This window comes from Tursiops truncatus, chromosome 19 (assembly GCF_011762595.2).
Source record: "Tursiops truncatus isolate mTurTru1 chromosome 19, mTurTru1.mat.Y, whole genome shotgun sequence".
In the NCBI taxonomy this organism is placed as follows: Eukaryota; Metazoa; Chordata; class Mammalia; order Artiodactyla; family Delphinidae; genus Tursiops; species Tursiops truncatus.
Window position 1 is genome coordinate 41,098,945 of NC_047052.1, and position 11,212 is coordinate 41,110,156.

The window sequence follows — 11,212 nt, forward strand, 5'->3', positions numbered from 1 at the left end:
AGTAAGCAACGTGGGATTCTTGACTGTTTTTTTGGTTTTTGTTGTTCTTTCAAAGGTTTTTTTTTCTAGGTCCTCTTAAAATTCTACTTTTCTTCAGGGCCATAATGACTGGGTGATGGATGTTGCCATCAGCAACAACAAGAAATGGATCCTGTCTGCTTCGAAGGTAAAAGTGGCCAACCTTTGAGTGACTTAAAATCTCTATCACATTTGTGAGAATTAGTGTTAGCAGAAGTGCATTGTCAAGTAAAATTCCTCAGTCTGAAGGACCAAGCAGCTCAGTCTGAAGGCTATACCTGGCCAGGCCGACCCCATCCAGGAAGCGGGAACGTGGAAAGTGGGTCCTTTGCTCATATGGGAAGTTGCCAGGTACTTCTTTGCACAGTTGTCATTTGAACTTCATTGGAGCAAGGGCCTGTCCAGACTGGTAAGTGATGGAGCCAACAGGGGGCCTTGGAGGGAAAGGGGTCAGCTCGTGGGCAAGCAGACAACCCCAAGGTTCCAGGTGGGTCATCCCTCGCTAGTCACTGCATCCTGGGATTCCCGTGCCAATGGCACGTAACAGACAGCCCAGGATATCCTGAGGGCTGTCCTTCATGTGTGAGCACCAAGAAGTGGGGTCCCACCTTGTCCCCCAACCTTTGTTAGAGCCATCTTATTCTCTAGGCTGGGGGTTTCTAGGTGTATAAAAATGTGGGCAAGACTCTGCCTGCCATGATCAACTTCTTAGAGAGCCAATGCAGGATACCATCACACCTGACCAAAAAACCCCATAATATTATAATACATAATAAAAATTATATGCCAATGTGTTGTTACTTTAGCGTAAAAAATGTGAAAAATATTGTCAATTATATCTCAGTAAAGCTGGAAAAAAGTAAAAATGCAAGACAAAGTATCAAAAATGAGTGTTTATTTGAAATTATGTCTTATTTACTTTTCTGTTACATAAATGCTATTATTTAAACAAAACAACAACAGGACTAATCAATAACAGTGATTAGTAGTAACTGATAGTAGGATAATCAAGCAAATACGGTTAAGAAAAAAATATATTTTAGGGCTTCCCTGGTGGCGCAGTGGTTGAGAGTCTGCCTGCCGATGCAGGGGACACCCGGTCCGGGAAGATCCCACATGCTGTGGAGCGGCTGGGCCCGTGAGCCATGGCCGCTGAGCCTGCGTGTCTGGAGCCTGTGCTCTGCAATGGGAGAGGCCACAACAGATAGAGGCAGATCATACAGAGGGTTACCTATAACCTCACCCTCCAGTTGCCACTTGCATTGTGTGGTATATTCATCACAATTGATGAACTAGTATTGATATATAATTATTAATTACAGTCCATGGTTTAAGTTTCACTCTTTATGTTGTGTGGGTTTTGCCAAATGCATGTCATGTATCCACCATCACAGTATCATACAGAACAATTTCACTGTCCTATAAACTCCTTGTGCTGCACTTGTGCTGCATCCCTCCCCTTCTTCCCCAGAGCCCCTGGCGACCACTGACCTTTTTACTGTCTCCATATTTTTGCCTTTCCCATAACGTTATATAGTTGGAATCATACAGTATGTAGCCTTTTCAGACTGGCTTCTTTCACTTAGAAATTTGTATTAAAGGCTCCTCCACGTCCTTTTCGTGGCTTAACAGTTCATTTCTTTCTTTTTTAATCACTGAATAATATTCTGTCACATTAATGTACCACAGTTTGTTTATTCTCTTATTCAGGGACATCTTGTTGGTTGCTTCCAGTTTGGGGGACGTGGGACTTCCAGTGCTAAGGCTAGGATGGTGCTAGAGAAACTGGGACAGTTGGTCACCCTAACTGTCCCTCTGCAGGTCGAAGTTGTCCACGTGTAACCTGGATGCCATGCCCCTCCCTGGGTCATCCAAGCCTAACGAACCCATTTTGTAACTGCTGGTTTGCTGTTTAACTTGTTTTAGGATAAGACCATGAGACTATGGAATATTGAAGAAATTGACCGAATTCCTTTGGTAATCGAGTATAAAAAGGCCCGGGGCTTAAAGCTGAAACAGGTTGGTATTGGGTAAAATGAAGCCAAAAGAAGGCTTTCATTAGTTCTCTCTACAAATTTATTCTTTGAACAAACTGGGCAAGTGGGGATAAAACTATGAACAAACAGATTGACATTTTTGCCCTGAGGGAGCTTACGTTTCTAAAAGGGGAGACAAACAATGAGTAAAGAAATTAGAAAAATATGTAGTAAGTCACATGATGATAAGTAGTTTGGAGGAAAATAACATAGGAAAGGGAAGCGGGAGTGCGGGCAGTTGCAGCATTCTAAAGGGTGGTCAGGATAGGTCTCATTGAGAAGGTGACATTTGTTCAAAGACTTGAAGGTAGCGAGGGAGTGAGCTGTGCAGCTCTTTTAGGGAAAGAACATCCCAGCAAAGGGAAGAGCCCATGTGGAGACCCTGAGGCAGGAGTGAGCCCAGTGCTGAGGACTGGAGTGAGCAGGGTGGGTGGGAGGCGATGAGGCTGGAGGGAGTCCTGGAGGGAGGCTGGCACACAGCTGGACCCCGTTTGGGCCTCCTACGCTCCTGCAGCAGAACCCCGGCCAGGTCCCCAGTGCCCCGTTTCCCATGGATGGGGCTCAGGTCCCAATTCTCTAGTGGATGATCATGGCGGGTACATCTTCTGCTTCACCAGGTATAGCCAGGGCTGGCCCTGGGCAGTGGAGGCCAGTCCCTGCTGGGGCCTCGCATTGCAGGCACCTGGCTGCCACCTCAAGAGGCTGAGGAGTCCCTGCTGGGCCCTCGTGAATCCTGGAGCTCCCTAGGCCTGTCTCCACTCAGAAGGCCTGGCTGGGAGCCACTGCTTCTGGGGATGGCTAATTGGAGAATGGCACCGGGGGGCAGGGAGGTAAGGGGTGGGACCCAGGTGGAACCCCATCTTTGTGGCCAGCTGGTCCTCATGGCCTTTGTGGCCATGTCGGCCCGTAGGCCCTGGAAGCTGACTGGGTACAGAGCAGTGCTTGTGTCCTCCGCCTGCCACCTGGGGAGGGACCCAGGAGCTGCTTCCTCTGAGCCCTGCTGTTCTGGGCTTGGGTCGTGGGAAATGATGCTGTAGAATAAGGCAGGTAAGGGACTGAATTTCTTTCTTGCAAAAGAAATAAAAGAAAGAAACCTACCTGAAGTTGTAGCAAAGACGAGCTCGCTGCATTTGACTTGCTCTGATTCAATACGAGAAACTTCAGAGGCCGCACTTCCCAGAAGACCTGCCCTGGGCGGGGTTGGCCCCATCTCTCCTGCAGGCTTTGGTGCCCTGGAGCGGGCAAGAGTGGCAAAGCACAGGGGCTTGGAGAGCCAGGGCAGGGGCTTGCCGCCTGCCGGCTCATCTCAGGGGGACCGTGCTTTGGTGGCAGCCCCGAGAGATCTCTGCCCATGGCCTGAGAGCCCACAAGTGTTGCTCACTTGTTGGTGGGAAAATGTTGCAAGTGAGCTGTGCCACTGTATCCACAGTCCTCTGGGTGCTTCGGCTCAAAGACAGAGGAGGATGCTCAGCACCTCCATCATCTAGAAAAAAACTCCTGCTTTGTTCAGAAGTCTTGCCTACTTGATTCTCAAAAGTTAGGTATCCCCAGGATGTCAGGGAGTTAGGATAGCCCCTCGGCCCTGTACTTTTGCTCTGCACAGAACAGAGGGTGAGGTTAGACACCCACCCCAAATCCTCAGCACCATCAAGTGGCTTTCCACTCCTCCCGGCCACCCTGGGACCCCACAGCAGGGGACATGAGCTGGAAGGACCTGCATAGCTTTTGAGAGGGAAAAGAGCAGGAAGCCTGTGCTTACTCCCTCTCAGTGGCCTGCAGTTTCTATCCTTGTGCACTTAGAGCCCCAGAGAGGGGAGGCAGTCTTGCCTTGGCCCGGCCCAAGGCAGTTGGATCGGGGGGAGAATTCTAACTGCATGCCTTGATCTCCTCTGATCAGCACCTCCTTTCTACTCTTTTAAAATATTTCATGTCAGTGTGAAGAATGTGACAGGCCTTTCTCCATCTACGAAAGTGACATCTTTTCTGAAACAGTCACCAAATGTGTGTTCTGCCGGTTCGATGCAAAAGACTTGTCAACAGAGGCCTCACCATCATCAGAGGGGGAGGTCTCACTGTCAAGGGAGTGCAGCCTGGGTGAGGATGGCTGATGGCCACTGGAGCCTTTGGGTGACTCGAGCACAGGCCACCTGTCATATAGGTTTCGGGGCTCTGCACAGGCCTTTCTCTGGGGCCCCTCCCCAGCGGGTGGGCCTGTCAGGCTGGGGCAGGGGCCACGCTCTGGCTGGGCTCCCACCACTGTGCCGCCTCATCAGTTCCACAGCCCCTTGGGGATCCCTCTGTCTTTAGTTTGTATGCAGAATAAATATAGATTCTTTTGGAAAACAAGTGTGCATGTGAATTCTAGAAACATTTTTGTTCTTTCTAAATTCTATGCCCTGGTGTCCATCCTGTCTCATTTTTGGAACACATTCTGGTCTCTGGATTTGCCCTGTAGAGCAGCCGCAGCCTCTTCATTGTTGAATGAAGAGGAAGCTGTGTAGCTCCACCTGTGGAGTGGACTGTACCGTGGCACTGCGGGTGCCTCCCTGGCTAAGGCTCCCAGATGGTCACTGCTCAGAGCAGAGGAAGGTCTGTTTAGGCAAGTGGGTGCTGGGCATTTCCATCACAGAATACTTCTTGCTTTCCACCCCAGTTTCTTTACTTTCCAGGATGCCCATGCATGTGTACAGCCTCCTTCCTGCTTCCACGCATACAATGTAATCAATTACTTCACAAAGAGCAAGGTATCAGTTAAACGTGAAGGGCTCCCTTTTCCATCGGGTATGGCTTACAGGATTTCCGTCAGATATCATTAGTATGCCCCTTAGTCCTTTTAAAAAAAACTTAGTTGCAGGACTGATTTATTTAATGTTCATTGATTGGCATCCCATAATTCTGCCCGTGCGCACCATAACCTGGTAGTCATTGCTTGGGCAGGTCCTGTGCTTGGTGCTACCCTCCTTCGTCACAACCAGGATGACTGCCCAGCTTCAGCAGGCTGTTCAGTATTTATGCATTAATTTACATGAATGATGCATGAACGTGGCAAAACTCCACTGCGTCAGCCTCCCAGCAGTTGGGCTCTTTTTGGAAGAGAAGTCTTATCCCTTCTCTGGCACATGAAGACATACATAAATGTATTCTTCCTCAGTGCTGTGGAGGATGTCTGGCCTGCATCCACTGTCCCCAGGGACGGGCAGTTAGGTTGCTTCTTGTTTTTAGCTCTTACAAACAATGCTGGAGTGAACCTTCTTGTGTACATACTTTTGCAGAGACCTACATTTCTGTGGATTAGGCTCTCCCACTGGAGAAACCGCTGGGTCAATGGATTAGCAGGTTTTGGTTTTGTTGCTGCTCAAAGGCACTCTAAAAAGTGTTGTGATGAAGTGGCTGATGTGTCTGAGTGAGGAGCCCCAGAGGGGCAAGTGAGACGCCTGAGTGCGGAGGGCTTTGCCTTCCTCTGGCAGCGGAAACCTTCCACGTACGGTGTTGATGCTCTAAGGCCAGCGGCCTGGGCCCCTTTAAGCTCTTGATCGTTCAGTGCCTGCTCAGGGTCTCTTCAGTGCCCCCGGACTCTCCCCGTCCTCCGGGTCCGCGGAAGAGGCCCAACTGAAGCTATGGGTCTGGTTTCCACCGGCGGGCGGATGAGCCCTCAGAGCTGACAGCGCCGGAGACCCCGGTGGTCAGCGTGCGGCCGAGGAGGGCAACCGGCCTCCCAGGCTGAGGGCGCCAGTGTGATGGGTCCGACACGTGGTCACTGCGGGACCACGGCCGGGTTGAGCCCTGATCCAACGCTGGGGAGCCGGCAGCCCGGCCGCGCTAGCGGGCCCTGGATCTCCGGACCGGGCCGGGGCTCGGCCTCGCCGGACAGCTTGCGTCAGTTCTGGAGGGCCGAAGACCAGATCTTTCGCGAGCATTCCCCAAAGATGGGCCACCCTGGCTCCACGCCGGGGTCTGACACTGCAACACGGGGAAGACTGGCCGGCCCGGGCCCGCCCACTGCTCACTGCCCGAGCTTCCGGCTTCCGAGTACAACTCTTCGGTCTAAGCCGCCTGCGACGAGGACCTTACAGAGCGCATGCGTCAGCCGCCGGCAAAACTTGTGCGCGTGCACGCAGCCTATACAGTAAATGGTGATGGGGAACGGACTCTCGCGGTAGTTGTGCGGGCGGCGCCGTGGCTTAGTTGGTTAAAGCGCCTGTCTAGTAAACAGGAGATCCTGGGTTCGAATCCCAGCGGTGCCTCAACCGAGCGTCCCGGCTCTCTTTTTACCCACGCCCTTTTTGCTCTGCGCCCCTACCCAGTTCCTCCTCGCTTTGAGGGTGTGAGGAGCAGCTTAAGAAGCCAATTTAATGCCCCCCCCTGCCCGCGGCGGTATGGGGCGCTGGCCCTCCTCGGAGTCAGCCCCTAGCGTTTCACTGAGCTGCGGGGCATCCTTGACTCGGCCTCCGGAGCGGAGGGGGCGTCCCCTGGAGGCGGCGCGGGACTCCCCGGGTGCCGTGGGAACACTCCTGGGGTTAGAGATGCCCCGCAGGGCGAGCAACCTGCCCAGGTTCCGCCGCCGCTGCGTTGGGAGGCCGAGCCCGGGCACTTCTCCGTCGATTTATTCCGGAAGCGGCCGACTGGACCTGACACCTCTCACACAGGCCTGCTGACTTACTCCCCTCTCTCCAGCCACGCGATCCGGATCATCATTCCCCAGATTGAAGACTGGGGCTTGCAGAGGTCAAGTGAGGCCCAAAGTCACGGGCACCTGGGAGAGCGGAGGATTGAACCCGGCCAACGTGACCCTCAGGCTGATGAAAGAATGAAATTTCCAGGGAGGGAAGCTGGAAATTTGGGGACTTCCTGTGCCAAATTTAGAACCGGCTTCTCCAGAGGGCCGGGTGTGAGGCTGAACGCTAAGGCCCGGGGCTGCACAAGTAGACGGTTGTGGGTCCTGACCCAGAGAAATTGCATCGGAGGCTCTGGGGGTGTAGTGAGGCATTGGAATTAAAAGTTACCCAGGAATTCTCATGTCAGACGAAACAAAATTCAAGTCAGATGCAACAGGACAGTCCCAACGAGCTGCAGAAATTGCAGTTATGGTATCAGCCTGTGTTCTCAATAGTCAGACCACCTGCCCCAGAAGCAGCTCCTTTCTCTCCTTCTCCCACGGGTCTGAGTTTATTGTGTGTGTGTGTGTGTGTGTGTTTCCTCCCTCTTCTTTGGGGGTCAGTTCTCGCCCTTTGCAGCTTGGTTGTTTTTGATTGGCGTTGCACAGGAGAACCTGTGGGGATACTTTGAAGCTTTGCATTTCTGTTGGGAGCATCCTCCTAATCCAACTGGAGATGAGTTTATTGGTAATAAGGCTTGAGTCACTGTGGCGCTGGGTTTTTTGTTGTTTTTGTTTTTCTGGCTCATCTTTACTGCTAGCCTGAGGTATTCCAGGTCAGTTTTGAGCATTTACCTATTAGGTGGCTAAGGGGAGATGTTGGTTGTGGGTGTGAGTCTGGGTCTTAGGGAGGGTCAGCTGGAGAAAAGCATTTGCGGGTCACCAGTCTTGCGTGCAGCAGTTAACTCTGAAGGTGTTGCAAGGGTGAGCACTCCTGGGCAGTGAGCAAAGCCAGAAAAGACAAATAGGCCCAGGGTTGAGTGCACCCCTCCTTCTTTTCTTTAAAAATGCCATGCTATTCTTGCTTGCTGTGCCCTGTGCTTGGAATGCTGTTTCCTGCACCTTTTGCAGAAATGGGTCTTTGTCATCTCCTGGCCTTTAGCAAGTGTATCACCTCTTTGGGAGGCCTCCCCTCACCACGCTCTGTCCAGGAGTTTCTGCCACCCCCCAGGCCAGCGTCCAATACCTCATCCTGCTTATTTCCTTTACAGCCTTTTCACGGTCTGAAATCACCTTGTCTATTGTCCATTTTCTCAAAGAGAATTAAGCCCCGAGAGGTGGGGAGCCACATATATCTATTTACCTAATGATTCTTGGAATATAATAGGCATTTGTGGACACATGACTTTTAAAAAATTGGCCACATTCTCTTGATTGGATTATGCATTTTGAGGGTTTTTTTGGACAGCTAGCCTGTCTTTTCAAATGCTGTAAGGCAGCAATTCACAAAATGTGCTTCATGGACCCCTAGGGGTCCTTAAGACTCTTTCAGGCGGTCAAATCTATTTTCATAATGATACTGTTACATCGCTTTATCACTGTGTTGACATTTGCACTGATGTGCTACAGCAGTCCGCTGGCACCTGAGCAGGAATCAAGGCAGTGGCACCAGGGGGCCCTAGTTGTCATTATATTTATTCTACACTACCACACTTTCACAGAAAAAAAAAAATTCCCTTAAGAATGTGCTTATGAAGCAGTAAGCATTATTAATTTTATTAAATGTTAACACAAGTACTTTTAATATTTTGTGTGAGGAAATGGGCAGTAGGCAGAAAGCACTTCTGCTGAGTACCGAGGTACAGTGGTTGTTCTGAGAAAAAGTACTTGTGTGATTGTCAGCTGACAAGACCACGTTTTTCGTGGAACACCATTTCTACTTGAGAAGATAACTGGCAGGCAAACTATGCTTATTCAAACTTGGGTATTTAATAGACATTTTCTTGAAAATGAATAAAGTGAACCTATCACTTCAAAGAAAACAACTGACAGTATTTGTTGCCAACAATAACATCTGAATTTCCAAGTGAAAACTAAAATTTTAGAACGGTTTTATACACCATCATGAGTTTGACAGTTTTCCAATATTTAAAATCTTTCTGATGAGATTGGTGGTTATATTAATGAATATATACGTTTGACATTGTATAATGAGATAAGTCAACGTTTGGAAGATATGCGTAATTCAGTGAGCCAATATTTTCCAAATGACCGATGCATGATCCATTTAAAGAGGACAGTCTACCAGTGTATTTTAGTGTAACAGAGTACGAAAAGTTCATTGGTACGGTTTCAGATTCCACACTACCATTTACTCAGTTTGGGTGTAGTATAAAAGAAGAGTATTCACAATTTTCTGGAAAAGGCTATTAAAATACTCCTCCCTTTTCCATCTATGGAAAGGGCATATGAGGACATATTTCTTCTACTTCAACCAAAATAACATATCACAACAGACTGAATGCAGGAGTGGATATGACAATTTAGCTGCTTTCTGTTAAACCCAACATAAAAGAGATTTGCAAACTGTAAAACAGTGCCATCCTCCTCACTCAATTTTGTTTTATTTTGTAAATAGTTTCATAAAAAATGTTATTTAACATGTAATGGGCTTATTATTGTTATGTTAAAATGAATTAATACATATTTTAAATTCTTCTCAGTTTTAATTTCTAATATCTCAAATATTGATAGATATTCCAAATAAACAAAAACTTATTTGGGATCCTCAATAATTTTTAAGAGTACAAAGAGATCTCAAGATAAACAATTGAGAACCACTGTTTTAATGCAAAAGCTTTTGGATCCTTGAAAGGTTTTAAGAGAGGCAGAATAACTGAGAGTACTGGGGTGTGTGTGAGGGGTTGCAAGCATTCCCCTCAACCCACTGAATCCACTTCTTTGAATTATGGTGACTGTGGATTGGAATGTGGTGACAGCACCGTTTTCACTGATGGATGACTCCTTTGATAGTGTTGAGTGAATTGTCTTACTTAGATGACAAAATTATGGTTTAAATAAAGTTTTGAAATCATACCAATACATCCCTCTGATGAAAGTTCAAATAAGAAATGTATAGACCAAAATAGGTGAGAAGCAATATAGTGTTATAGTTAACACAGACTCTGGAACCAGGCTGCTTTGCCATGTACTAGCTGTTAGCTGTGTGTATTTGTTACCAGTGATAAACTCTGGGCACATTTCTTATCTTCTCTGTGACTCAGTTTCTGCACATGTAAAATGGAAAGTATAATAATAATTACCTCATTTGGTTGTCCTAAGGACTAAATGAGTTATTTTCATAACTTATTTTCATGACCTTAGTTCACATAGAGAAAGTGCTTCGTAAGGGTTTAATGTTAGGTCTTCAACTGATTGGATGAGGCCCACCCATATTAGGGAGTAATATGCTTTACTCAGTATTTACCCAGTAATTAACTTTCTCAGTAATTACTCAGTAATATGCTTTACTCAGTCTACCAATTCGAATGTTAATTTCAGCCAGAAACACCCTCACAGACACACCCAGAATAATGTTTGATCAAACATCTAGCCACCCTGGTGACCCAGTCAAGTTGACACATAAAATTATCCCCCCTAAAAAACCCATATCCCTTAATTATGAGGGTTCTAATTTCTCCACAGCCTTGACAACACTTATTATTACCTTTTTATGGCCATCCTAGTAGGTTTGAAGTGGTATCTCACTGTGATTTTGATTTGCGTTTTTCTAATGACTAATGATGTTGAGCATCTTTTCATGTGCATGTTGGCCATTTGTATATCTTCTTTGGAGAAATGTCTATTCAGATCCTTTGCCCATTAAAGGATTAATGGGTTATTTGTCTTTCTATTATTGCATTGTAATTATTTTTTATATACTCTAGATACAAGTCCGTTATCAGATATATGATTTACAAATATGTCGACCCATTCTGTGAGTTTTCACTTTCTTTATACTGTCATTTGAAGTTCAAAAATTTGTAATTTTGATCAAGTCAATTTATCTTTTTTTTTTCCTTTTTTGCTTATGCTTTTGGTGTCTAAGATTGCATTGCTAAATCCAAGGTCATGAAGTTTTAAATTACGTTTTTTTCTAAGGGTTTTAAATTTTTTGCTTTTACATTTGGGTCTCTGATTCATTTTGAGTTAATTTTGTGTATCATGTGAAGTAAGGGTCTAACTTCATTATTTTGCATGTGGACATCCTGTTGTCTCAGCACCATTTATTGAAAATCAATTGACCATAAATATGAGTGCTTATTTCTGGATTCTCAGTCCTATTCTATTGATCTATATGTCTGTCCTTATGTGAGTATCACACTGTTTTGATAACTGCAGCTTCGTAGTAAGTTTTGAAATTGGGAAGTTTGAGTCCCCCAACTTAATTCTTCTTTGAGATAGTTTTGGCTACTCTGGGTCCCTTGAATTTACATATGTATTTTAGAATGTTTGTCAATTTCTGCAAAGAAGCCAGCTGGGATTTTGATAGGGATTACTTTGG

The 11,212-nt window shown here is 46.9% G+C and overlaps 1 protein-coding gene, 1 long non-coding RNA gene and 1 other non-coding gene across 3 annotated transcripts in view; 2 read left to right on the plus strand and 1 right to left on the minus strand.

Annotated features, from left to right (window-relative positions):
* WDR88 (WD repeat domain 88) overlaps nucleotides 1-4,162 on the plus strand; it is a 37,697-nt gene extending 33,535 nt beyond the window's left edge. The window contains exons 9-11 of the mRNA XM_019940984.3: nucleotides 98-166; nucleotides 1,945-2,037; nucleotides 3,989-4,162. Of these exons, the coding sequence (XP_019796543.1) occupies nucleotides 98-166; nucleotides 1,945-2,037; nucleotides 3,989-4,162 (336 nt within the window). The remainder of the gene's footprint in view (nucleotides 1-97; nucleotides 167-1,944; nucleotides 2,038-3,988) is intronic.
* On the minus strand, nucleotides 899-3,995 carry LOC141277141 (uncharacterized). Its single transcript, XR_012327953.1, has 2 exons — nucleotides 3,153-3,995; nucleotides 899-1,198 (listed from the first exon to the last, which is right to left on the minus strand). It is a non-coding gene; the product is annotated as an uncharacterized lncRNA (long non-coding RNA).
* A 2,062-nt stretch (nucleotides 4,163-6,224) lies between the features above and the next one.
* On the plus strand, nucleotides 6,225-6,298 carry TRNAT-AGU (transfer RNA threonine (anticodon AGU)). The gene has a single exon. It is a non-coding gene; the product is annotated as a tRNA-Thr (tRNA).
* The last annotated feature ends 4,914 nt before the right edge of the window (nucleotides 6,299-11,212 follow it).